This window comes from Anopheles gambiae, chromosome 3 (genome assembly GCF_943734735.2).
Source record: "Anopheles gambiae chromosome 3, idAnoGambNW_F1_1, whole genome shotgun sequence".
Taxonomy (NCBI): domain Eukaryota; kingdom Metazoa; phylum Arthropoda; class Insecta; order Diptera; family Culicidae; genus Anopheles; species Anopheles gambiae.
This window is the reverse complement of record NC_064602.1, coordinates 3,116,679-3,144,368: the sequence shown is the minus strand read 5'-3', so window position 1 is coordinate 3,144,368 and position 27,690 is coordinate 3,116,679. Positions and strand designations below refer to the sequence as shown.

The 27,690-nt window shown below is 45.5% G+C and overlaps 2 protein-coding genes across 11 annotated transcripts; both read left to right on the top strand.

The window, feature by feature from the left end:
* The first annotated feature begins 754 nt into the window (after positions 1 to 754).
* LOC1278020 (dachshund homolog 2) lies at positions 755 to 22,395 on the top strand. Of its 9 annotated transcripts, none has more exons than XM_061656442.1 (12): positions 755 to 2,573; positions 9,666 to 9,692; positions 11,424 to 11,581; positions 13,576 to 13,789; positions 13,850 to 13,918; positions 14,274 to 14,350; positions 14,487 to 14,744; positions 14,845 to 15,099; positions 16,480 to 16,563; positions 17,075 to 17,221; positions 17,356 to 17,817; positions 20,760 to 22,395. In XM_061656442.1, exons 1-12 carry the CDS (start codon positions 1,759 to 1,761, stop codon positions 20,888 to 20,890), a joined length of 2,697 nt encoding a protein of 898 aa, XP_061512426.1. In that variant the 5' UTR covers positions 755 to 1,758; the 3' UTR covers positions 20,891 to 22,395. The 9 variants fall into 9 exon arrangements, with proteins under 9 accessions (XP_061512426.1, XP_061512425.1, XP_061512431.1 ...); XM_061656441.1 differs by having other exon boundaries at positions 11,412 to 11,581; XM_061656446.1 differs by having other exon boundaries at positions 756 to 2,573; positions 11,451 to 11,581.
* Positions 22,396 to 23,929: 1,534 nt separating this feature from the next.
* On the top strand, positions 23,930 to 27,445 carry LOC1278022 (transmembrane protein 87A). 2 transcript variants are annotated; one of them, XR_009765999.1, is made up of 10 exons: positions 23,940 to 24,271; positions 24,426 to 24,486; positions 24,616 to 24,722; positions 24,801 to 24,971; positions 25,039 to 25,242; positions 25,321 to 25,604; positions 25,679 to 25,897; positions 25,977 to 26,248; positions 26,326 to 26,627; positions 26,693 to 27,445. XR_009765999.1 is itself a non-coding variant. In XM_061656484.1 (9 exons), the coding sequence occupies exons 1-9, from the start codon at positions 24,161 to 24,163 to the stop codon at positions 26,544 to 26,546; spliced, it is 1,650 nt and encodes a 549-aa protein (XP_061512468.1). In that variant the 5' UTR covers positions 23,930 to 24,160; the 3' UTR covers positions 26,547 to 27,445. The 2 variants fall into 2 exon arrangements, 1 of the variants encoding a protein (XP_061512468.1); XM_061656484.1 differs by having other exon boundaries at positions 23,930 to 24,271; positions 26,326 to 27,445.
* Positions 27,446 to 27,690: the final 245 nt, after the last annotated feature.

Genomic DNA, 27,690 nt, shown 5'->3' with positions numbered 1-27,690 from the left:
TGTCAATACTTTTGTAATTTTGACATATTTTGTGAAGTGAAATCTCGTGTTGCAGCACCATTCGCATTCTGATTATGGCGGATTGTATATAGTAGATATGCATGTATATATAGACAGAAGTTTAATGAACATTTGTCTGCCCCGCATTGCCCTACACAGCTGCCGGGCGATAAGAAGCAAATAGAGATCGGTTTGCGAACCGTACCGGCAAGTATTGGTGCAAGTGGGGCCTTTTGGTGTGGCATGTCATAGTGTTTAAAACGGAAAAGATGCAAGAAACACAAAAAGCAAGAGGTTCGAATAATAATGTAAAATAAACATTAAATATGCATACATTTGATGCAAATATCAGCGAACTATTCCTGGCCTGGCATAAAGGTAAAACGTTCGATCCGATTCGAGGGGCGTGTCTTCGGGGCCAGGCGAACAGCATAAGCATAAACACAGCATAGCCCCATGCTCTCGCGTACATATGCCAGTTCATTCGTGTTCGGTCGCGGCTGCTTCGTGAAGCTGTCGTACTCATTCCCACAAGCTGGGAAGAGGCTAGGGCAGCGTGCCGGCTCGCTTGCACCAACACGGCTGGGCGGACTATTCTCGCTGCTCAGTGTGCTGAGACGGGCGCGTTCGGTCTCACTCACTCACAGTGGCGACGCCGGGATTACTGAGCATAACTGTGTGCGTCTAGCATTCGGCACAGAGGAAATGCTCTGTACATATGTAATGTAAGCGAAATACAGATGAGAAGTTGAAGTTGAATTGAAATGAAAATACAGTTGAAATGAAAATACAACCCACCTATTTTTGTTTCATTTCAATGTTGTACGATTAAGTGATTCGTTCTTTAATATATATTTTTAAACTGTTATTTATTATTCGTGTGACTGCGGCGACGGGGATTCGTGTGTATCTCTCGGTCGTGCTCAGCCCCAGCCAGCATAGCAATCCGATTTAGACACTCGTAACGAGAGCGCGTTTTGCCGTTTGTTGTGTGATTCTCGGGAAATAAAATCTTGTGTGTCTGCAGATGGGAATCTGCGGCTGCCGGCTCCGCTGGTCGGTGTAATTTCTGCTGCCGTCACAGACCAAAACGGACACTGCAGCAGCAGCGAACCGGAGTGGAAGCAGAGAGAAAGAAAATAGGCATCGCAAAGCGGGAATCGCAAGAAGCAAGTTGTCCGCTACAGAAGTTGTGGCCACGGCAAGCAAATCGCCAACCATTCGCCTTGGCGGATGCCGTCGTTCACTTGTACGTTCGTTCGGTTCGTTTGTGCGTTCGCTCAGATGGTCGTGCGTGTTAGCTGGCTGGGACAAGGATTACTGCCGTGTGTTCGCGCGTTGATTAGTTGGCTAGAGTGTGGTCAGTGAAGGTACTTTGCCACAGTGACAGTGTCTGAATATTGTTTGACGTTCGTGTTTTGCATCCAGAAAAAGGAAGAGCTCGGTATCGCGGTGCGTATCAGGAGTGCGAATAATTTATCGACTGGATAGTGTGGATCATTGCGGAGGTGCATGAGTTGTGCAAATTGCGTGCGTTCAAAGCGATTGAACGGCCCGAAAATGAATTGGCATCAGTTTTATTCGTACTGAAATAGTAGAAATGGTTTGAAATACGCACAATACGAGTTGTGTGCGTGTGTGTACGTGTGAGTGGTGTGGAGTGAATCAAAGTAAAGGATTAGATAGAAGGGTGTTTTTCTTGTGATTCATACAGTGATAGTGAAGTGTTGCTGTGATCGTCTCAATCGATCGCGAGTGATGGATTCCGCGATGGATACTGCATCTACGGCCAGCGATCACAGTATCGCTTCGTCGAACGATTCCAGGGGCCGCAACATTTCGTCCCCAATACAGCACAACCACAACGGTAGCAGCAGCCATCAGCACCAGCTGGACAAAACGCGCACCCCGACGCCCGTGAGTCCAGTGCACAATAGTCACAGCGGCGGCAGCAACAACGGCCCACTGAGCAATCATCACAGTAGCCGCCAACTTTCGTCTAGTCCACTGAGCGCCGGCGGTCCGGTCCAAATGATGGGTCACATGGGGCACCCGCTAAGCCCTCCGCACGTGTCCACGCCGAGCAGTATGGCGGGCATGGTCGGTATGCCGCCCCGGATGGCACAGAATCTGTCGCATTTGCCGCCCCACGGACTCGGCCTGCTTAACTCCTTCATGCACCACGCTAGTCCGCTCGATCTGATGGCCGCGGCGCACCATCACGTGCCGCCGCGATCGTACAACAGTCCACCGCCGATCTCCAGCTCTGACCCCACGGCGAACGAGTGCAAGCTCGTTGACTACCGGGGACAGAAGGTGGCCGCCTTCATGATACAGGGTGAAACGATGCTATGTCTTCCGCAGGCTTTCGAGCTGTTCCTCAAACACCTCGTCGGTGGTCTGCACACAGTCTACACCAAGCTAAAGCGGCTGGACATTGTGCCGCTGGTGTGCAACGTTGAGCAGGTGCGAATACTGCGCGGATTGGGCGCCATCCAGCCCGGTGTCAACCGCTGCAAGCTGCTGTCCTGCAAAGACTTCGACGTCCTCTACCGGGACTGCACCACGGCCAGGTGAGTGTTTTACCGATGCCAACCTGTTGGCAGTGCGCCGACTCATGCACACTTATATGTATAGCAAACCATATCATAGAGCGTATAGGAAGCATGCATTCAGTATTTTGTAGTTAAGTACTTGAAACACAACATTACCTAGAATGGCTTGCGAATGGTGGTATAGCGGTTCAAAATGTTGGACAGTTATAACTGCGTTGGACCGAAAATATTACACAAAGCATGGAGTGCAGAGTAAATTGTACGCGTTCTTAGTAAAAGTTAATAACCGTTTAGTGTTTGTTATCTGAAAAATGTTTGTTTTGTTGCATGTTAAATGTGAAGCTTTCAAGATTTTCTGTTCTATGGAGATGCAAAGATTGGTACTAATTGAATTATATGCAACAGCTAGTAACTAATTGATAATCGATCAAAATTGCTAAACGATCTTTCGATAAGAATGTTCTTTATAGAGCAATAGAAAGTAATGATTTATAATTGGAGTTGAAAATATTTGCAATTGATTTAAGATGGACTATAACTTCTATCTTTAATCTATAATATATGTATGCACATTTCATGGTACGTTCATGGCCTTGTCATAAATGTAATTAAAGCTTGCAAACAATTTTGAAGACCAAAAAACTCCCAAAATATTTGTTTACCAACATGCACGTAAAATTATTCCAAGCAAGATTAATAACCACTGCTACAGTACTGTATTACTGATAAAAAAAAGGATTTACAGTCTAGAGCAATGTTTGGCAACTGTAGCGGAGAGTTGGCGCGCTACGTCCAATTATTAAATTTCAAGCTGCAAAACTTCAACTGTATCAAGTACAAAACCCTCCCATATCACATCTGTCTCTCGAATTGTACGTAACCGTAAAATGTAAACTATTACCAGCATTGGAAGGCAAAACTCATTGAAGCGTAAAATCTTCTATCTGTTAATCCCTTGTTTGTGCACCGTAGGAAACCATCGGAACCGGTTGCTTCCCACCGTTCTCGCCCGAATCTCACCCGTTCGGTGCCAGGAACCAGGCAATAAGGGAACAGTTGGTGCCACCGCGCCTTTGGAAGAGTGGTGGCAGTGGTAAACCACCAAAATAGTTTGCGGTCATGGGCGGGAAGGGAGGCTAATGCACTCCGTTTTTTATTATTGTTCATATTGTACACACGTTGTAACACGTTGCATTCAATATTTGCTACATGTGCTGATCGGAAACGCAATTGTAGGCACCTCTTTTTTCCGACGGAGAAATGCTTTTTCATGTTTGCGCAATTTTGGCAGGGATATTGAACATCAGCGGTGGTTTGGAAGCCCGTACCAGAAGAGCACCGCAACTGCCATATCCGCGGTACAGGATCCACGGTAGGTGCGCGTGCATCTATGCTTCCCAAATGCGTCTCTCTTTGTGGTGAAAATGACGACATTCAGGAGCAAGGATCGCGATCTGAACCCTCTGGGCGATCATTGGCGAAGTGTAGAGCAGTGGTGGTGGTGGTGGTGGCAGCGGTGGCAAGGAGCAATAACAGAATCGATCACTTTCAACACGGGAAAATGAGAGCGGAGTCGTGATCGACGCCGCGCTCGCCGCGATCGTGGATCGTGGACGGGAGGACAGGAAGCTTTCCCCCGTCCAGCTAAGCTTGGGTCTCACTGCGAATTGGCAAGTGCTTGAGCGCAGAGGCGAATGTAGCAATTTTAATTCGCATCGCGTGGAGGTAACAGATATCGAACACGGTATGCTTGTGGACCCCGCCTGTCGAACGGTTCAACCCGGTTACCGAGCACAGAAGATAATGCGGTGGCAAGCAGGAAATGGAGTTTTGCTGCTTTTACGATGCGGTGGCAAATAAGCTGAACGTGTTTATGCCCCTTTCCGAGGGATAGGTTCACAGGCAGAAGAGTGGCCACGGAGGCAACGCGTATGTATGTGTGTGTGTGTGGGTAGGTTCGAATCGCAAACTCGCAGGATCAGAAGCGATGCGGCAGAGGAGAGTTTCATCTCGCTCGCCTAGCATACATTGTGTAATTATCGTTAACCTGCGTTAAGAAAACGGGAAGATATGATTGATGGATTTTCTTTTGAATCGACACTGTAATGAACGCGCACCATTCTTAAATTACGACTACTGTCAGTCGTAAATCTGGAGGGAAAAGGGTAAACTGTGTTCTTGAGCAATAACAGTGCTGATTGAAATCTTCGTTTCAAATTTAGGCATTAGTTCCAGTTAATTTAAAAGGTTCGGATTGTAATTAAACTGAGTCACTACTACCGTACAGCGCGGCGCTCGGCGCAAGGGCATCGATTCCGAGCGCGGGCAAGAAATGGTAATCAGTGATTTTGAACACCGAAGATGCGCGCTGCCCCCGAACACTAGTCGGCAGCAGCAGCAGCAGCAGCAGCCCGGCCAACCACTACTAACCCCCCCTTCGCCACCCTTCGTCCAGGTCCTGGCGAGTTGTTGGCTGCATCGGAATGCCTTATTTTAATGATCCAAAGTTCGACGAATCGTAATGGATGTTTGTGGCGTCGATGGATAGTTAATTGCCGGCTTGTCGTTAGGACGCAGCGCTATTTGTGCGTAAAGTGTGATACATTGTGTTTCGGCATTAAGATTTGAATACCGTAGCCGCGTGTACTAAAATGGAAGGAAGGGGGGGAAAACGGCAGAGAGAGAGAGCGGTGAGCAAAGGCTGTAAAATTGGAAATGTTCGATTGCCTCATTGAGGTGGAGGGCATAAAAAACAAAACAAAACAAAACAAAAAACGCTAATAATATTTTGTTTGCAAGCGGAAGGTGTAAAGTGGCTCATTCCCAATTAGGAGCGCTTGCCCAAGCATAAGGAACAACAAGTGCAAAGGTATGCCAGTGCATTTCACAAGACGATATACAAGTGATACGATGAATGAGTGGAACTGTTATAATGACGTGATCGTATAAACAGATTGGGTTAAAATTGCATTGCATGTACAGGTATTCCCCGATATACGTCATACTCGATAAATGCGATTTCGTTATCTTTTGTTTATTGTTTGTTTATTTGTCATTTTGTATCTTGCATAGATTTGCTGGGACACTTGCTTGTATAATACAGGGTTTTCGAGGATTATATAGACATGTTCAGCGAGTTGTAGATTCGTTCAGGCATATAAAAGACTCTTTCAGCGAGATATAGAATTGTTCGGAAGTAGGCGTTGACATGTTCGGTTATACTGTAGAGCTGTCACTTTCGTACCCCTTGGACTGCTGTTTGCATCATTCTCATCAGAAGGTAAACAAACGGTTTTCGAAAAAAATATGCTTTTTTTCAACTAATTTATGTAGTAAACAGCTTGAGGAATTATTATTTGCTGCTTTTAGGTCATTTAAGTATGAAAAATTAAACATTGCGGCACAGTGTGTAAACAAAACAAATGACAGCACTACAGAATCGCTGAACATGTCAACGCCTACTTCCGAACAATTCTATATCTCGCTGAAAGAGTCTATTATATGCCTGAACGAATCTACAACTCGCTCAACATGTCTATATAAACCTCGAAACCCCTGTCATTCCTTAATTCATGTACAAACTCCAGCGCTATCAATAAGGAAACGAGAGACAATTGGTTTTAAACTGAGCTATACTAATATTGACGTCAAAGAATCTTTGGTATTTGTTGAAGCTATGTATCATTTGGTTAATAGGCGCATTGTAGGAATGTGCAGATCTTGAGAACGTAGGTCTTAACAGCTCACGTGTCCTGAGAGGTCGTTGAGGAGCATAAAGATTCAGCTATTGTAGCAGGTAGGGAGAGTCTATGTCCCCGATGATTAACTTCGCGACAAAAGTAGCTTGTAATGCCTGACGTCTATGTTCTAAGGTTTGTAGACCAAGAAGCATGCACCGTGACAGGTAATCTAATTGTTGCTGATGAAGCCCATTTTAATCGGTATATTGCTATTCTGGAGAATCTTTTTTGTATGCTTTCTGTCCTAGCCGTCCACACGTGACAGTATGGGGAGAAAAGAACTGAGACTCTCTAGGATAGAACGTACTAATGCGAAATATAATGCTTTCAGACATTTTGGTTCTTTTATCTCAAGAGTTTGCCTGATTACAAATCCTAACATCCTATTGGCCTTGGTTATACGCGATATTCTAAATTTGACAGTTCTTTGAGCAAATTGCACTGATTTGAGACATCAATTGTCAAATGCAAAATAAATTCTCGTTTGGTTGAATTTAAAAATCAATTTTAAAAGGTATAAAATTGTAGTCTTGAGTTGAAATCAGATCCAATAACCTCATTGAGTGGCTAAAACCAACGACTTCATTGCCTCCAGTCCGCATTAATAGCTTTTAGCGGGTAATACCTGTATGTATCTTTTCCTTTGCAACATAGTCGTCATCGCCGTTTGGGTCGGCCCTTTCGTACTAACCAAATAGTTGAATCTGTTCAAATTGATTTAAAAATGATAAAATATTTAGATATAAGAAACACCACACCAAACATCGGTGAACACATTTTTGTAAAGTAAAAATTATGTATTCATATTGAAGTAATGTGTAAAACTAAAAAGCATTTTAAGTCTAGCAACACGATACGGATGCCCTTAGGAAGTTAGTTTGCGTTGTAGAACAGTACACTTAGACAATGGGCGATAGGATCAGGTGTTATTTTGCAACCGGTAAGAGAGTGTGTACTTCACTTCACGCAACCTTCCCAAATGCAGGCCTTTGTGACGCATACATGTAGTGGCATGTTAGACATGAATGATGAGGTTCCTTTATTATATTATCTCAATTAATCTAGGACGTAATTTTAGCAGCTCACTTAAGTCTGGGGGGGGGGTGAATGGCTGCGGCCCGTAATGCAAATGATTCGTAACAAGGCTTTATCACGAAATAAAAATATATGCACATCGAGGCTGCAGATCGTACCGAGTCGCACCGAAAAGGGGAACTTGGCAATAATTGTTCTGCTGTGCGCAGAACGTGCACTGGTAGCGAATAGACGATATGTATATATATATTTAATGCCTTTTCTTCATGCTAACACCTTCCTGCGTTGTGGCGCTCAGTGTGTTCCATTTGAATTCGTTGCATAATTGGCATACATTATTTCCTCCTAAATCCGAGTTTCCGAGATGTACGGACGGTCGCGGAACATGGGACGCTTACACAAAAAAGCCATGTAAGACGCAAAGTGTAGACATTTTTATTTATGGCGTAGTGGTGGGATACACCATCCATTACCTGCTCCAAAATGCTACCAAACGCATCGACCAAAAATGCTGAGAAGTAGAATTTGCGGTGAAATGAGGAGAAGCGAGCTAATGTGAAATTTGTTTCAATTGGTATAAATTAAATTACCTATAATAACTGGAAAATTCTGCATTCATTAACATGCAGTGCTGTGCTGGATGCACGTTGCACCTAGTTGCGCATGGTAAAGCAACAGCATGATGGCTAAGTATGTCTTACAGTACATAATATAGCAAGAAATGCCCGCACAAATAAATTTCAGTTCCTCACCATTACACTTGATGTCCATTGAGCCGGTATGGCTGGTATCCGTCATTCATTCAACACACTTGATGAATTGTGTCACGAAAATCCGTAACACGATAGCGATGGCGATATGTAAATAGACAAGTCCTTTTCGAGAATAAGTGAAATAAGCAACAGCAGCAGTAATAACAACAAGCACATACAAACGATACTGGGAATGCTGGGCTAGCCAGGGCTGGTGAAAATGGTATATCACTGTTGTGATCTTTGAGTGCGACGTCCTCAACCACAAAGCGAATCCGTAGAGGGTAGAGCAGCATTGGATGGGGGACGTAAGTTAACTTCTCCAGCGTTTGCTAGCGCGGGAACATTAGTAGCTAATTCTATTACGCCACGGAAGGGTGCCGATGGTGTCGTAGCGGCAACGAACCGAAGTATGCATTGCCATTGAGCATGGCAAAAGAAAGCATTTGCCAATGCGGGTTTGGCAGGGAAAAATCACGGTTTCCGTGCGTTGAATAGCTTGGACCTGACAAAGAATCGTTTAACATTACGGAGTGGTAGTCATCATTGTTGTTGTTGTCGTCGTCGTTGTCCTCTCCCTCGATTTTCTTTTCGGGCGTGTTTTATTGCGAATTGATGTTGAACAACAGTTTGTCCATAACCTGTTTGTCGTTTGCTGGTCCGTTTGCTGGTGCTGTCGAGGGGGAAAGCATTGGAAACAGATGGGGTGCTAGTGGCTGTGGGGGGAGATGGGGGAAGGGATAAAAAGAATGAAGGGATGGGAAGAGTGTGGCATCCGCAGGCAAAAGAGATGCAACAAGGACGAAACGAACGAATGAACGTGCGAGCGAGCGAACGAACGAACGACCAAGCGAACGAACGAGGCTGGGCGGAAGGATCCACTTGTGTGCAATCGGATCTCGGAAGATAAGAAGAAACATCGCGGTAGGCTTCACAGAGTTTTGGCGCTTCGCTGCTATGCAACCACAATTGCGGTCGCAACCACCGCCTGCTGCCAGGTTTGCGGTTTTACACCTTATGCAATTGCCCTCTTCTGTCTGGGCTGGGTTCGGTTGGTTCGGTGGGTGATTCCAATGGAACGGGGCCGCGGACGGAAGGACGGACCATAGAATGCGAGAGGGTGACCCGGGACCCGGGGAGTTAAAACATCACCTGTGCCTGTGCCTGTCCGTTTGGCTACCGCCTGCCTGCTATTGATATGCATTTATGATCTTAATATTCGACGTAGACATGATGTGCGTGCCCGTGCTCGTCGTGTGCGTGTTGTAGCACACTCTCTGTCGACTCCCATTGCTCGTGTTCGTGTGCTGTGTGTGTGTATGTGTGTTCGTGCCGTGGTTCGTGCTATGCGCCTTTAAATAGTTTTGGATGTTGTTGTTTACTAACGAATTGATAAATGTAAACGTGTTCCTTTTGTTTGTTGGTATCCGTGCGATTGTGTTAAGATTGTTTATCTTTCATTTTTGTGTTTTTTTTTCTTCTTCTTCAAACAAACCCCTTAGCTAGTTTGTGTATGTGCGTGTGTATGTGTGTATTTACAACTTCACTGAATGAATGGATGATTTCTCTTTTTTTAATTTCAGATGCTTGTCCATAAAGCCACCTGAGAGGTATGCCTTCCAAAAATGTGCGATTGAATTAATTGTAGATGTAGCAAAACTTAAACCTAAAGCTAGCCAAAACCGAGATTCGAGATTCGTGTACACCGTGTACGATAAGTAGTGCAGCCGTGCAGTGCAATGCAATGCGCGCTGCAAAGTAGCGTGAAAAGCGACGGTTTTCCTTTTGTGCCTGTATGTATGATGGTACATTTTTCCAAAACGGTACGTTACTTATGCGGCAACATGATGCACTTAGGCTAGCGGTTCGTCAAGCGCACCATATGCTCTACTCCATGTCGCTGGTTCAGCAGGAACAGCAGGAACAGAGCGCACACTGAAGCGAACACAACTGCGAGGAGTCATTTGCGTGCGTTACAATGCGTACACACGGTCTCGCGACGTGTTGAAATCAGTCTTAAATGAGTCGCGAAAACAAAAACAAAGCAAAAAAAAAAAAAAAAAACAGAATCATCCATTCGAGGACGTTCCGGCGTTCAGCCTCGTTGAGGACCGGCACCGGCATGGCATCCAACCATCGACATCGGTTTGCTTTTGGCGTCGGACCGTCTCAAGACAAATCTACATCACATACCCCGTACGAATGAAAGGGAGCTACCATTTGAAAGATGCTATCTGAGGCAAAGTGTGTGTGTGTGTGTGTGTTTAATTCTTCAGCACTAGCTTCTATTTACGAGGCCGAAGGTGGCCTGAATTAACGATAGTCATCGGGGGAGGGGGTGAAGAAAGCGGGGCGGGGGTGGTCTTAAGAGCAGATGGAAGAGGGATTTTTTTGTTGAAGAGAAGTCAGGCAAGGAGGCAATAGTGTATGGAGGGATCTAATGGAAAATTTATGCTTGAAAATTAATTTGTAGAAAATATAATTATTATTTTACTGCACCCCGATATAAATCACGGGAGTCTTGGGGAATGTACCACCGGTATTATCCGGGTGGGGGGAGGGTTTTGCAATACGATAAGTTACAAATGGGTTCCTGCCGCAGTGCCGTCGTCCTGTCTTGTAACAGACAGCAAGGAGCTTGTTTTGAAAATCCATTGCACGGCAAAATCCGCGGTATAATAAAAATAAAGATAATAAAATGCATAAATCAATTTTCAACCTACAATTACAAGTACTTGCGACTCCCGTGCCACTAGTGTGGCTCCGTTTGCCACAACCGACCAAAGTTGGTCTTCATCATCCGGTACCATGCATTTCCCCGTTTTCTGGCCGTTTCCCTTTGTACGAAATCATAAATCGTCAGTGGTGGTATTTTAGCAAAGTTCTTAATGCACGTTTCACGAATGCTCACGCAGGAAGCACCGCAATAGGGTAGGATCGTCTTTTTTAATTTAAACTTTTTTTTCTCTCTTGTACGTTGTTTGTTGGTGCAGATGGTAGGATGGAAACCCGGGAAAGAAAGTAAACTTCAAAGTGAGATAGGTACACCACCCCATTCAGCGGGGCAGCCCATTCGATGAGAGATTAATGGAAGAAAAATTGAAAAAAAAGGTTTTGTTTGACACAAGTACACGATAGTCTTTTGGTTTGTTTGCTTTTTGCGCGAATGCTTCAGTTACAACTATTGATACAAAAGGCCCCAGCACCTATCGCCTACCTATCGCGTTATTGCCTAAATGAAGAAAAGCCAAATTACAATATATTCCCATTTTTTATAAATATAGATAGATTTTGCAACTGAGTCTAATGTTATACTAACAATCTCCCAGTCTTAACTCCAGTAACTCTCTGCTATCGCACAGTTCCAGGCCCGGCAGACCGCCGAAGCGAGGCCCGGTAGGACTCTCGATGCCGACATCGCACATGCCCCATCATGCCCAGTTGAAGAAGCATCGGCTGGACAACGGAGAGTTTGTGTACGAGAATGGACATCTAAACGGTAAGATTTGCCAAGAGTGGCCAGGCACGGTGTCTATGATTGCGCGAGCTATATATGTACATTTAGATTAGAGACCCACCAAGCGTCAAGTGCGGCAATGCAATGGAACATTTCATAGGGATTATTGGATCAGTATTTTTGTTGTTGTTTTGATCAATAGAATTATTAAGCAATTTTATGGTTGCACTTTGGAGTGTTCCGCCTGAATTAAAAATGCTACTTTTTTTCATTATTTTGATGGGTGGTTCAGTTCAATTCTTATTGGGTTATGTGGGTAGCACAGAAGTATAAAATACAGGGTTGCCATGGGTTCTCATACTTCTAGAACCCTTTCTTTCTTATAAGAAGTGAACTAGATGTGATGTGTATTGGAATCTATAGCACCTACTAGATTATAACAATCAGCTTAGAAATTCCTATTGGATTCCCTTTGACATACAATTCCTGGTTGATTGTACAGGTCATTACGGCCTATAAAAGCGATGAAGGCTCTTTTGGTAAAAAATATTATACATTTTTTATGACAAAGGCCATTATGCAACGGATTATTGGTGTAGTTTGCTGATAAAAAATCTATCTTGATAATTTATTTCGTGAAGTTTATGTAAAACGAATTGAAAAAAAAACTACATGTATTTAAAAAGAAGCTATCGTGCGAAGATTCCTTTAGCTTGGATCACCTAAACTACATACGAATGTCGTGGCTTATCGACTACCTCTATTGCTGTTTATAAGAACTGTTGCAGTGGCTAAATGTGCGGCTGTACTGTGCAACCCTCTTGCTTGATGTATATATTTATAATCGGGCCAATACAGCTTTACGTAAAGCATTGTGATCATTATTTGCCCGAGCCACGGCGGCGACGGCGGCGGCAGCCATTTTAATAGACGGTATGGGCGGCAAACCTTGGTTAGGCTTGGATATATCAGCTATATCACGTGACATATGTGCAGGATTGCTAAACATTGTTACAGCCAGCAATATACGCATATTTTATTTCTGCTTGGCATACTTATAATTTGCATAATCAAAAAAGTCTATGCATCGCATTTTTTTCTGTGTGTGTGTGTGTGCACCGTGGCCTTTGTGGCGAAGTGGCAAAAGAAAACAGCCGAATCGCTAAATAATTGTCCGATACGATGAAGACTATACGAATATGCTGGTAGAAGCGCGTGTGTTGTTGCGATCACCTATTATTTGAGCCGTTGCAAAATATTTATGTTAATAGATTTACGGCCTCTATCGAAGGTGAAAAGCGATGCAGGCATCAAACCATCAAATCAGACGCATTCCGGGCGAGACTCATATGGATCCCCCCGGAACACAGGCACCACAGCCAACAGGCTGACGACGATCGATCGATTGTATCGCGAACGACACAGCGAAATATTAGAGAGTCTCGGCAGACGGAGCCGTGGGTACCCGTACGGCCCGACAACGGCCACGCCGCGTTGTTTGGTGATGATGGTCGGAACACGGAGAGCAGGCGAATGCAGATGCAGCAGCAGCAGCAACAGCAGCAGCAGCAGCAAAAGGAATACATAATAATAAATAACAGCTGGAAACGTTTAAAATGATTATACATGAAAGGCTCCATCACCAGCCGAAGCCAGTAAGGAAAAGTGCCCGAAGGACGACTGGGATGGCAAATACCCCCCTGACGGTTGGGGGACCGGGGGTAGGAAAGGCGGCACCGTGTGCGACGAAGGGTGTATCATATTGCGAAAGAATGTGCCAATTCCCCAAACGATTGTCGAGAGAACACTTTGATCGCAAGCCTAGGCTTCCCTCTTTGATCCACGTGATTGGATAATGGTTATTCAATTTTGGGGGGAGCGTTTGCCCTTTTTCGATTAGCAGAATGACACCCCAAAACGGGACTGGGACTGGGGAGGACACTCTTAATATTAATAATTCCACGCTCCAAATTCATTGACGCGGCTTTTCCGTGCCTGATTTTTCCTTTTTCCGTTTTCGGTTGTTAAATGCCCAGATTTGCCCCGGCTGGATAAGTCCCCGCTGCTGGCAAACGGTTACAATGCACCCCCGACGCATCTGAACCACATACCGTTCATGCAGATGAACCCGCACCCGGCCGCCGGCGGACATCCGCTCATGAGCCCCGGCGTTAACCCGCACGGCATCCAGCGACCGGACGGGTCGATCATCAAGGGTCAGAACATTCCCGGCATGGAGGCGATTGCAAGGTGCGTTGTGTCGTGTCTGTCCACGAAAGCCCATGAACCCAGTCAGTTGCTCATTCGCAGGTCGCATCACACGGGGATTTGGGAAAATTGCAGAGCTGCCTACGAGGATATAGTGAAGCATCTCGAAAGGTGAGTCGATAGCGATAAGTACGAAGCAACTGGCAACTGGCGCGCGAGAGAGTCGGAAGTCATCGTCGCACCAGAGAATAATCGATCGCGGGATCACCCTTGCCGTGTAGAGAAGGAGTAGGGAAAATAAACAATGTTAATGTTGTGCTCTTCGTTGCCAGTTGTCTTCGCTTACAAATCGATCGTAACAGGTTGCGAAGAATGAGTGAGTGGGGTCGGTTGTGCATATAATTTATACGTTTCCACTAACGTCTCTTTGTGTACGTGTGCTTGTTGTTTTGTTCCTTTTTTGCTGCTGCTTTCTCGAAATCATCGTCATCGTCGTCGGGCGTTTTTGCTGATCGCGTGAGCTTAGACTGCGAGAGGAGCGGGGCGATGACAGGACACCAAACGTTGACCACAAGCCGCGAGATCTGAGCTCACAGGGCAGTGGTAAGTGGTACCAAAAGGGCAGTGTGGTCCCGCCCGATTCGTCACGTGGAGGGCGCAACCCTCGTTGGCCCCGGCCGCGCGTAAAGGGAAGCAAATATAACTCTTTCTGTCATTTGTTTCCCCCCTCCCGAAACAGGTCCACCGCTGGCAGACTCCCCGAACGGCCAGAGTCCCGCACTGAACCTGTCCAAGTCGGGCGTCGGGGATCATGGGGGTGGTGGCGCTAGCGGCGGCGGAGTAGGCGGTATTGGTGGTGGCGGAGCTGGCAGTGGCAGCGGAGCGCAAAGCGAACGAAGCAACCCGATCTCACCGGAACCGTCCGTGCACGAGGAGGACGAGAATATGAGTGAAGCCAACATATCCGACATGGAAGAACCGAACGATAAGGACGAAGGTAGGTACTCCACCACCATTGCGTGCGCTTGTACGCGAATGCGCTGTTCCCCTGGTGCTACACATACTTCTTTGCTTCTGCTGCACTTTACCCAACACAGACATTAGCGACTGTGACCGGGACCTGCATTCGCCGGTGCCAGCCGTCATGCCGGTCCCGCCGGATATGGAGGCCCATCGGCAGCAGGCGCTGAATTATTCGAGCTTGGCGGCCAGCGTTGCTGTTGGCGCGGTGCCCACCGGCCAGGACCCGAGCATATCGTCCACCGAGACGCTACTGCGGAACATCCAGGGCTTGCTGAAGGTTGCGGCCGACAATGCCAGGCAGCAGGAGCGTCAGACGTCCTACGAAAAAGGTAAATTGGCGCGCAAATGCGCGACTGTTCGGCAAGGGTTTCGGGAGTTCGCTGTGCCTTCCTGCGCAATAACGACGAAACGCGACAAGTGATCCCATCCATCCATCTGTATCCATTTTGTGTCCATCGATGATTGAAGGACGAGGTTGGGCTGGGGCTAAGATTGAGGATAACGGTGCGCTCCAAATCGAATTATTCCGGTTGCCAGTGGAACCCGTGGTGTTGTTGGTGGGTTTCGGGAGTTTTCAGATTCAAATAATACCACCACCACTCAGACTCTCGGTATGTCTGGCTCTGCTCCTTCGTACCAGCCACGATCGCATCGATCGATCGACCGATGCGCTTGCGATGCGATCGGGAGAATTCATGCCCTTTTGCCTTAATATGAATGTAGATAAACGATTTCACTTTATAGGTCCATAATTAAAGATAATTGTTATCGATTTTGCGCCTTTGTTTTTTGCCCCATTCTGCTGGGGAGGCTGGTTTTGTTTTGGCGTGGCTGACAGAGCTCGCGGGCCATCGAATTCCGTCCCGAAAGGTCCGAATAAGATCAACTGCTTCAACATGTTAGATTTCAATTCCACTCTGTCGTTTTTTTTTGTTGTTGGTGCTTCCCCCCCCCCCCCCCTCCTTTCTTGACGACACCGTGTGTCGGCGGGACCTGTGTGGTGGAGATACCCGACGCATGATGGATCTCCCTTTCTTTCTGGAAGACACAGAGAGAGAGAGAATCGCAGTTGTGCATAAGTGGTCGTTTTGAAAATTCATCAATTTATTATGTTTCATTCCACCCTTTTTGGGGTTGAATCTTGGAATTTTGAAATTGCATTTCCCCGAGGACGGACGAGCGACAGAACAGAACAGAACAAGTCCGCCAGATCAGTGATCCACTAATAATGATCGTTTGCCAGTTGTTTTATCGTAAAAAGCAATGTTTACGCGAATTAACCTATCATTTTCCGTGAAGGCAGCGTACACTTTTCGATTATGCTTTGCGGTGCAGTTTCGGAAATCTCGCCCTGGAATTGAACGTCTCCCGTAGTAGAGTGGTATTTTCGCGCGATGATCGATATGATTCCGATTAGCTCGAATTTGATTTAGAAAGAAGGAATAAAAAAAACAAAATGCTACAGATGAGCTACACAGAATTTGTTGAGAACACACCAGCTCTGATGGACGAACGTACGGATGGATGGATGGATCAGATGGATCACAGGCCCAACAGGACCCGTTGTCGTCGTGTTGGAGTTGGATGCGTTCCGGTGGTGCATTGGGAAGAGGAAGGCAGTTATGAAGAGTTGTTTTAATTATAATTCGCACAAATGTGTATACTTTTCTCCTTTTACATATTTATTGTCCGTTGGGCCGTTTTCGCAGCCGAGCTGAAGATGGACGTAATCAGAGAGCGCGAGGTGAAGGACTCGTTCGAGCGTCAGTTGGCCGATGAAAAGCGACTGCGAGGTAAGTCTGCGAGAACGTGATCGAGACCGATTGCGCGATCGCATCAGTGCAGTGGTGCGGGAATGCTTTCCGCTTTTCCTTTCAGCCCCCTTTTTCCTCTGCTTTTGATTTGGTTGACGCTCAAACCAAATGCATCGATTCCTGTCCCAGATTACATCTTTGGCGGGTTCGCCAGAAATTGGTTCGCCGAAGCTGGCTGGGGGCTCGGTCAAAAAGGTGCATCGCTTTTTTGAGTTAATCTTTTGTTTTACACCGTTTTTGCGTCCCTTTTTTTTCTTCTGTGGGTCCGATGTACCCCTCCCCCGGGGCCAACCAATTTTCACTTCTGTCTTTCATTCCCGCTGGTTGGAATGATTGATGAAATTGCGTCAACGATTTAGCATCATAAATCACATAATTTAAAAGACTGGAAACTTAATCAAATTGAAGTAACGTTTTGTTTCTTTTGCGGGATGTTTGTCTTCTTCTTTTTCTCTTCTCTACCGTCCCCTGGGTCCTTTGGCCGTTGCAGCACTGTACCAAAAGCGGTTCAAGAAGGAGCGCCGATTGCGGATGCAGATACAGGAGCGGCTGGACGGGGAGCGCAAGCGGCGTGTGCAGCTAGAGGACATCATCAAGGCATCCGGCGCGCCGGCTGAAGCGCTGCGAATCATTGCAGGTAAGCGATAGCATCGGATAGCGCCCGCCAGAAGCCATTGAATGCTGAAGCAGCACTCTCGCTCTCTGCCCTTGTTATCGGCCCACTTTGTGACATGATACGGGTGTGTTGTTTTGTGTTTTTCCTTCGAGTAGAAAACATAAGTAGCGATCAGCAGCAGCAGCAGCAGCAGCAGCGCGAGAAGGAGCGTGAGCGCGACTCGGAACGTGAGAAGGACCGGGAAAAGGAGCGCGAGCGCGACCGGGACCGGCGGGAGCAGGGACGTGATAAAGGACAGGAACGTGAGCGAGAGCCGCTGCATCATCAGCAATCGTCCTCGTCCTCATCGGTGGATCGGAATCATCGCGAGCACCGGAGCACTATCGAGGAGTCGTTGCGCGCCGGCGATCGGCATCGCGTCGAGGTGGAGCGCGAGCGGCGGGCGTCCTCGTCCGAGCGGTACTCGAAGGAGGATAGCCCGGCGCCCAACCTGTCGTCATCGTCACGCCCGAGCCAGGAAGTGTCACCTTCCCAGCCCCCGCTCAGCGAGGGCAAATCGTGGAACTATCCCGGCCTCGACATCATGGCCACCGGGGCCTTCTGGCAGAATTATTCCGGTAAGTAACGAAGCGAGACGGTGCGACGGGGAGGGACGGGACGTTGGGAGTGTAGCGATTTGAATTATAGACAACAAAACGAGCGAGCGACATTCGATATGCAAATGGCTCATGCATTCATAAAATTTCACAAATTGCATTATCAGCGCTATTGAAAATCGTTGAACCGCGCAATTGCTGTTTGCCAACCGGGAAGCCCGCCCGCAGCCTCTCTTTACCGCACCACCACCGCGGAAACGAAAGGGGCCCGGGCCCGATTACAACAAGGGGGAAAGCACAAAGTGGCCCTCAAGACGGCATCAAGCACCAGAAGGAGGAACAGGAGAAGGAAAAGGCAACAAAAAGGATCCGCAACAACGGGCCAGTCTGGCTTGTGCCTTGTGCTTCCTTCTTTCGATACAAATGATGACAATAATGATGTCAATCGTAACGCCGTAACGAAGTTAGATCCATTTTCATAATCATTTTGCAATTTTACATCAATCTATTTATTTTATTTCTTTTCCAACTTCGCTCCGAGGGGATGCGAACGGGAAAACTTCTCCCAAAACAGAAAAAGGAAAGGGGCGCCACGCACTAATCGCTTTTCTCGGCGAAATGTGCTGCCACTTTCACCGTGGCGGTGCTGGTCGCTCGTTGTTGTTTGATTTGCTTCCCTGTTTCCCCCCACCCCGGTGTTCCGGTAAAGTTGCGCTGAAGCGGAGCGTTTTTCTCTCTTTGCCAGCCAGCCAGCCAGCCAGCCTTCCGGCAATTTTTGGTCCGCGAGGTTAACAGCAACGACTTGACACAGTGGTGGTACGCACAATTTTTCTGTCGATGAAAAATTTAAATATATATTAAAAGTAAAACAAAGCAAATTGGTCGGTTTCTGCTTCGGCTGGTAGCTGCCTTTTATCATACAGATGGGACAGGTGAAGGGGCGGGCACACGGAGGGGGGGATTTAGGCTGTTTTGTTGTTGCCAGAGTACATGCAACCATAAATGTTTTTTACCATGTTTCTCGGTGCGTGCGTGTGCGTCATTGTAACTTCTTGGAACGCGAAGCAGACTACTTTCTTTCTTTCCTCCTTGTTTTTTTCCCGCGGGCCCGAGTACGGACACATATACACATTCTGCCCCGTTTCATTACTTTTGCTCCTCGGCGTCGGATGTATTTGTATTAAATGTTTTTCATAAACATAATCCAATTTATTCATTTTTTTGCTCGTCCTTCTCCTGCTCGTCCTGCTGCTCGTCCTGGTTCCTCCCATCGGCCCATGGGCTGGCAGGCGGCTCGGCGTTGTGTTATTATATTCAGATAATGGTTATGGTTGACGATGACGGGAAAAAAGGGCCAAGGCCTACTACATCCAGGTATAAGGAAAGGGCTGGGGTGAGGACGCTCGGCCGGGTGACGAAGGGGAAAAATGGTTCGCTTTCGGCAAATAATTTCTGCGCGGTTCGGCTGGAACGATGGAAGCCAAGGGAGGAAGCACGAAGAGGAGGGTTACGGTTTCGTGAAGTGAAAAGCTGCCTGAGTACGCAGTAAATTCATGCATTTCTAAGTACGGGATGGTACGAGGATTTTGGGTGGTGTATCCTTTTTTTATTTTCCGTGGCTAACGCTAAAAAATCCGAAAATCACATGCGGCGCCTGCCGCAAGGCTTAGCCAGCGAAAAGAAACAACCGTGAAAAGAAAGCGAACCCCGCGTGAAACGGTATCTGCGAGGGTGCAGCAGCAGCAGTAGTGACGTCGACGGCGAAGGAAAAGGAACGCGTTTTCTTTACTTTTGACGTTTCATGCCAAACAACCCCCTGTCCAACGGCAACCCCTGGTGTCTACCGGGCTGCTGCTGCTGCTGCTGCAGTCAAAGTAGGCTATGATATGGCAAGTGAGACATCATAAACAGAAGAAAAAAATTGATTCAATTTCACGCTAGGCTACGAGATGATCCATTTACTTCGGGTGCGCTACAGAGTCAGCAAAAACGGTGGTGGCCCCATCATCGCCCAAGAATCGTTGGTGTGTGTTTGTGTGTGTGTACGCTTTGTGTGTTGATTGTAAAGGTGTCCTGAAACGGTTTTTTTTGTTTCCCTTTTCGTTTTTCTTTTGTCAACGCTGCGTCGTATTCTTGGGCACTTCCCCCGCCCCGTAAGAAGCAAATTCGTGTCGTGGGTGCGCTTGGAGAGCAATTGTAGCGGTGTGGTGTGTTTTTTTTTATTACTACTGTACCTATCTGTTGCCTCGAGTGACGATCGTGCCGCGATTTCGCCTGCCCCACGTAGACGTAGACTCTCGCCAGGTTGAGGCTTTTTATTTTTTTCATTTTTAATTTCTTAATACTTGCCACGGGATATGGGTTTTGTTTCGCTTTGGGTACTTTTTTCGTTCCTTTTTATTTGGTCCCTGGTCGCGCGCGCTAGGGGAGCCATCACACACCTGCCCTCGCAAACCGGAGTAGCTTATTTCGGATTTACAACAGGATTTTCTGCACAATGTCACCATGGTTACGACGATGGGCGGCGGTGGATGGGCACCCTCGCTCTCGCGTGACATGCACGCCACACTTGAATTGCCGGCAAATCAGTTTAATTCTCCAGGCGATAATCGCCGCAGAAGCGTTTTGTGAGCAAGGAAGAAAGCGGCACATTCCGTCATAGTTATGCTGCGAGGCCCCCGGGGGTCGAACACGGGAGTTGTTTTGATATTCGGCGCAATGGTTGTGGTGTGGTGTGCGCCCGTGGGAGTTGTAGCACGGTTAAAGCTAACTAATTTTACGAAAGAACATTGTTAAAATGTCTTTTGTAATGGAGCTTTGTTTGCATACCCACTAGCAAGACATTAATGGTATTACCAAAAAAGAAGAAGGTTATGAATGCGACGAGTATGCAGCAGTGAATGTAAGAGATTGTGCCGTTGATTTGTTCTTTTCTTCTGTTTTTGTATATTTTGTCTTTACAGAATCGCTAGCCCAAGAGCTGGAGCTGGAGCGGAAGGCACGGCAGCAAGCCGCGGAGGGGGAAGTGAAAGGGCCGCTGCAGGATCGCTCCAATTACTATAAAAACTCCGTACTCTATACTAGTGCCACTTAGTTCAAATTAATGCTAATCTTTACAACCACATTTTCAACACCACTATTCGTATATTGGTATCGCGTAACACATGTGCAATTATACTAAATCTGCAAGATTCGTGCATCTCACGGTAGCCGTGAATATGGCAATTCATTATCCGGACGACCACTACGTAACAGCCACTGGCCGACAACATATTTCAGCAAGCAGCAGCAGCAGCAGCAGCACCGTCACATTTAAATGTACATTACATGCAGGTGCATGCCATGACGCACCAAAGCCGGAGGGGAAGCACCGGGAAGCAGCGACGGCGACAGGCCGAGTATTAAACAATGAACGAAACGTTAAACACACCTTTCTTTACAACAATGCAAACTATACATTTGTACACTGTTTCGTGAACCTTCTTCAACTGGCAAGTTCCACAGCAAGCGCCACGCCACGCATAGAGCGTTGGAGCTGCGGTGTTTGTTTGCTAAGAACGCTAAGAAGGGTCTAGAGACTGCTGTGCACCATGATACGAGCCCGAATAGGAAAGATACATAGATAGAGCTTCGAAAAGCCATAATGTCGCATCCAGCAAAGGAACTTCTTGCGATCTCAAATCTGTGCATGTTGCTCTCACTTGATTTGATTTCGGTTCGGATTGATCCAACAAGCTGCACGCTCTCCGATGACAGGAACGATGGATAGGAAGAATTCTGTGTCTTTGTTTTTTTAAATAGAACATTAGAGATAGTCTAGCAGAAGCTGAAGCAGAAGCGGCGGGGCAAAATTGGTAAAAAAGAAAGAATAAAAAAAAATCACCCTGAAATAAACCTTTTTACACGAAGTATTGGATAAATAGTATAACCTACGGAAGAATTTTCATGGAACATCGCTAACATCATATTTAGAACTTGTATAAATAATAGCAGAGCAGACGACGTTTCGACTGGTAGACACAAATGCGAACTAAGCAACGCGACTATCGACAAAATTATTCGATAAGAGATAAGAGCAAGCGAAGGAGCATAGCAAGGAAGGAAAAACAAAACAAAAAAAACATCATAAGAATGAGAAAACATTTTATAAAATCAATCTTCGTATGTCTTTGTGTTACAACATAGCAGAAGCAGTTTGCAAAGGTGGCAAAAATGGGTTAGATTGTAGCTCACATACAGGAGGGTGTACAAATGGATTATTATTAATTGGTCGAAAAAGGCAGCAACATTATAAGTGGTTTTTTTTCTTTTTAATTATTGCATTTAACCGCTGAAAGGGGTGCAGCTTAATTTTTAATTGTAGCCGTTTTGATTATTTATTTTTCGATTATATTTATCGTTTTAACAGACCGCTCACAGGCCCTCTATGTGAATCACTGTTAGATTGTTGGCAACGATTAATTTCGTTTCTAAATTATCATACAAGCTTATTGTTATGAGGTCTAGGTTTACATGTAACTGTATTTCAATACACAAAATATGAAATGTGCTATGTGCTACAAAACACAAAATAAACCTGTATTAATTAGCATCAGCGAGTCTTCCCGCGCGGCCTATTGTGTCATTTGTGTTGATGTTTGGGATGGGTTAATAATTCGTTTTTTAAAATAGCATATATTTATTATTTATAAAATCAGCTACACACTGATTGCAACACGCAATACAACACTGGCAAAGGTAAGGTAAAAAGGAATATCTAAAAATCATTGATATCCACATCGATATCCGGTACCATGGGTTTAAGCCCCAATGAACCATACCATGAATGATTATGAGTTTCGTATAATAAAAATAAAGTTTGTATCTCTCATGGACAAACAATCTCACTGAATAAATCGACTATACGATATTAGAAATACTCCACTGCGGGACTTACGTCCTTGAATTCGGGACCTTTTTTCGCATCCAAATACAGTGGAGCGCCGTTTACCAGGGTATCTTTTATCCGGCTGTCCGGTTTTCCGTGTTGTTGAGAAAGGACAAATTAATACAAACGTGACATTGCGTTGTGAGGAGGATATTTGAAAGTTTATCAGAGCACATAACAAAAAAACATCATAATTCATGAACAAATTCAAATACAGTGGAGTGACGTTTATCTGGGTACCTTTTATCCGGCTTTCCGTTTATCCGTGCTGTTGAGAAATGAGAGCTCAATACAAAAGTGACATTGCGTTATGAGGAGGATATTTGAAAAAGCGGTTATAAGAGCACATTGTCATAACAAAAAACACTATAATTCATGGCAAATTTCAAATATTCTCATTGGAAAAACATGAATTTAATGAAAACTGGGTTATTTTTATCAGAAAATAAGAAAATTTTCTAAAATCTTTTCAGGAATTGGTAATAAAATAATCATTTGACTCATTACCCGTGTTATTCGCTTATCCGGGCGAGTTCAAGTCCTGAGAAGCCCGGATAAACGGCGCTCCACTGTATTCTAATTGGAAAAATGTGAAGTTCAGTGTTTTGCGAATATCCGGGCAAGGTCCAGTTCCGATGAGCTCGGATAAACGGCGCTCCACTGTACAGACGAATGTCGAGGGACATATGTACAGGAAACATAAGCGAATCGGTGTTTACACCAATCTAAACCAGCGGTCTGCATTATAACATTTGATAATAGCCTGCAGATCTTGATTGGGTATAAGACAGCTCTTTCCCTGTACAGAATTACAATACAACGGTTTTTTTTTTAAATAATAATTTGGTTCGATAAATATTTCTAGTATTTTGAAAGATTTCGGCTTGGCAACCGCTGACAGAGAGTCGACGCAGCCATTTTCTTCTGGGAGATAGTCTGGCTGCGTACGTGCTGAAAATTTTGTTGATGAAACTTTTCAAACTGGACTGAATTGTGCTGCTGCTTTAAATTTTGCATCACTTAGTCTTAGTCTCTTAGTCGTTCTTCAACAATGTGGACATACCTTTGCACATTCAAAATGCCTGTGTAAATAACTAATAAATAGCACTCAATAAATTTCACCGTTGCATCATGTCTACGCTGGTCACCTTGTTCAGGCTAAGCTGTCCGCTGTCATGACAGCTGTGAGCGAATCGTGGCCGTACCTGATCTTCAATTGCGTTGTAAACGTCACACAATTTGTTGGAAGGTGTAAACAAAGCGGCCATTCGGGCAAAATATTAATGGGATTTTTATTTCTCTGATTTGCTACAGCCGGTCTTCTCGCTAACTAAACGATATCGCCCATCGAATAGGCTAGTAATAACGCGCGACAGCTGCTACTGTGGCGGACAAACCTAGTATAGTGTAGAAATTGGAAGAATCAAGCAGGCAGGCATGAACGAAAGGACGGTGCGGCGTTGTTTGCGGATATGTTTCGCATTTTTATGTGTTAATAGCGTATTTGCTTTTCCGGAGCAAGGAAAATGGGATTTTGTGTTAACGAAGGTAAGTTTCTTTGGAATCGTCCATTCGAATGGTTTCTTGTATCAGGGCAAATGCAAACGGGAAGGGGAGGGTGCCACGTTCAGCAGACGACGTAGAACCCACAGTATGGTGACGAAAACAAATGACACATATTTGCTGCTTCTTATCATTTTAGCGGAACACGTATATTCCAATACCGAAATCACTGTACGATGGATTCAGCATTTATGTACAGGGTAAGTGAAAGGCTGTAACCGGTCCGCGTTTGAAGTCGTCGGCGCGTGTTTGCTTATCATCACTGCCAACTTATCAATGACATTATACCGTAACTTCCGCATGTTTTCTTTTTTTTTTGCATTTTAAAGTCACTTGCGAGGCAGCACAGACCCGAACGAGTGCCAGCCCGGAAGTACGTGTGAACATTTCCTGGAGCCTGCGGGAGCTAAAATGTTGGCAAGAATATGTGAGCTATGTGAGTGATGTGATCGAATCTGCGAGCTGCTGCTGCGTTCCGGATTGTAACTTTGTCTTACCTTCCTGCCCTTTTTAGTCCTATTTGCTTCAGGATGAACGTTTTCCTACGCGAAACAACATCACGCAGATCGACTCGGCAGTGTATCCGAACGTGTGCAGCAATGATCGGCACATTGTAATTCCGGAAACAAAGTTCGCTGCAGTCAACAGTCCCCTTCCGGCACCGTCTCGAAGAAGTATCGGATCGGTAAGAAGCATCAATCAAAGTTGGCGAATTGCAACCAGGAACTAAAGCTGCTGTAAACCTCTTTCAGCCGAACAACGAACAGCAACCGGTGTTTACAGTGACCAAGGATGGACTTTACATCTTCATTTTGCGTATAGAGCCGGGAGAGAAGGATGGCGGTGCACGTTCGAATGGAGAGCAGGAAATGTTCGATGACTACACGGCGAGTGTACATGTGGAAATACGACGCCCGAGTGGCTATTTGTCAGCCGTTGATTGGCCGCTTTTACCGGTCAGTGTGGTGGAGTTGGGTGGAGTGTAGTATGAAGTACGATTGACATATTAATACCCTACTCTCTCCAATTCACAGTTTTACGGAGCTATGTGCTTGGTGTATGTACTGCTGGGCATCGTATGGTTGACGGTGTCCTTTTTACAATGGAGAGATTTGCTTCGTATCCAGTTCTGGATAGGAGGCGTAATTCTACTGGGAATGTTGGAAAAGGCCATGTTCTATGGGGAATACCAAAGCATCAACTCAACCGGAGTGTCCGTGAAAGGGATGGTGCTGCTCGCGGAATGGGTGTCCTGTGGAAAGCGAACGTTGGCCAGAATGCTTGTGATCATAGTGTCGCTCGGTTTTGGCATCGTAAAGTACGTACGCCGGACTTGCCAGGTTGGTGTTCTCATTATATTCTCATTTACACCATTATTTTTTTTTATTGTAGACCACGACTGGGGCCAATGTTGCATCGGGTGGTTGGGACAGGGGTGCTGTATCTGGTACTAGCGTGCGTTGAGAGCTTTTTGCGCATCATGCACACGAAGAACGATCCCAGCAACCAGATACTGGTTGCTAGTATACCGCTTGCCGTACTAGACTCCGCCATTTGTTGGTGGATTTTCACGTCCCTTGTGCAAACGACGCGCACTTTGCGTCTGCGACGGTATGTATGCGATGAACGTGCATATATTCTACGTTGCGTGTGAGTTTTAACAATGAACACGTTGCATTTTGTTTTTCAGGAATATGGTGAAGCTATCGTTGTACCGACATTTTACCAACACGCTCATATTTGCTGTGCTCGCCTCCGTGGTGTTTATGCTGTACTCCATTAAGGTGCACCGGTTCGCCGACTGCTTGACGGACTGGAAGGAGCTGTGGGTAGACGATGCATTTTGGCACGTGCTGTTCTCGACCTTGCTACTCGTAATCATGATTCTTTGGCGACCGACGAACAACAACCAACGTTACGCGTTTACCCCACTGCTAGATAACCCTGAGGACGAGGATGATGGTATGTTTTGTGTTTAAAATTAAGTACATTAATTGTGTGAGATGTCTTAAATTTTGCTTTGAATTTACACATTTTAGAAGAGGAAGAACAATTCGTCTCCGACGCGTACGGTGTAAAGATGCGTGGCACAAGGAGCAACTCGCCGAAACCGAACGCCAAGAGTCCGACTACGGACGAGGAAAATTTGAAATGGGTAGAGGATAACATACCGGCTGCTATCGCGGACGCGGCGCTTCCAGTGTTGGATTCGGACGAGGAAATTATCAACACGAAATTTGAGGTCTCCAAAATGCAGTGAACTACTACACGGTCGATGGGGAGGAGCGTCATCGACATCCTATGTTATATAGTATAGAGTGTAGTGAAGTAAGCTTGCCAGGTAATAATGAAAACTGTTTCAGTACTTCTTTATATTGAGTTTCGTTCTAATCGCTTACGCATTAGGGGCATTCGCAAGGACATCTGCAAGACAGTATGGAATGGAAGGGGAATGGGTTTGAGTTCTAGTAGTACCTCCTCGCCGGAGGTACTTTGCATATGCGATGCGACTGTAAGGTGATACTACTTCGAACGGCACTAGTCAAACGATATATTTAACGACCCACACACATTGGACACATTGGACGAAACGACGTACGAACGAACGAAGAATGGGGAAAGAAAGTATCGTACTATTCGAAGATTAATAGTATAGGGACGACGATAGAATTCGAAAAGACGGTTAGATTAAGTTCTTACGTGATTGGGGCTTCGTTCGGTTTTTTTGTTTGGCGTAAGTTGTACGTGGTGATTAATTTCGTTGCGTTAATAATGCAACAATTAAAGTCTGATTTGGTTCAATAGAGTAGCTAACTGTAATATCCTCTCGATTATTATTAGCTCGTGAGATACAATCAGCAATTTTGTTTGTTTCTAAAACAGAGCTACTAATTGATATGCTGCAGGGTGTTTTCATCGTAATTTAATATATCTTGCTACATAGAACAGAAAGTATGTTGATTCGATTTTTTTTTCGTTTTCACTGGGCTTTGACAAAAAACGATGGTGTAATAGTATTGTTTCTCTATAATTTCTATAAATATAGACACTCTTACGAGCCACAGTCTCCAAATTGTCTTTGTGCGATTGTAGAGAGATAATGACGCATGAAGTGTAAGGTAGCCTAATAAAGAATACGTCTAATCATTCAGTCCTAAATCGTTTTAGAGAAATAAGTTTGTTAAAGTTTATCCGAAAGGACGCTAATTGACCACCGTACTAATCTAAATTACTTACCTAAGGTCCTAAGGAGGTCCTAAGAAAAGCTGCTTCAAAGTGTCGTACAAAACGGCCAAACGGTGGAATGAACTATTACCACGTATATGTCTTTTAAACGATTCTATGAAGCAACAGTTCTAAACAGACCTAAAGTCCCATATTTTGTCGAAAACCTTTCAACTCTT

What these genes read in the sequence shown, in the direction of transcription:
- LOC1278020 (XM_061656441.1), top strand. Translation starts at nt 1,759, where the DNA reads ATGGATTCCGCGATGGATACTGCATCTACGGCCAGCGATCACAGTATC. An exon ending in TCTGAGCTCACAGGGCAGTG is followed by an intron (nt 14,351 to 14,486) that starts GTAAGTGGTACC and finishes CTCCCGAAACAG; the next exon opens with GTCCACCGCTGGCAGACTCC. An exon ending in CTTCTGGCAGAATTATTCCG is followed by an intron (nt 17,818 to 20,759) that starts GTAAGTAACGAA and finishes TTGTCTTTACAG; the next exon opens with AATCGCTAGCCCAAGAGCTG.
- LOC1278022 (XM_061656484.1), top strand. Translation starts at nt 24,161, where the DNA reads ATGAACGAAAGGACGGTGCGGCGTTGTTTGCGGATATGTTTCGCATTT. An exon ending in CTCGAAGAAGTATCGGATCG is followed by an intron (nt 24,972 to 25,038) that starts GTAAGAAGCATC and finishes AACCTCTTTCAG; the next exon opens with CCGAACAACGAACAGCAACC. An exon ending in CCCTGAGGACGAGGATGATG is followed by an intron (nt 26,249 to 26,325) that starts GTATGTTTTGTG and finishes TACACATTTTAG; the next exon opens with AAGAGGAAGAACAATTCGTC.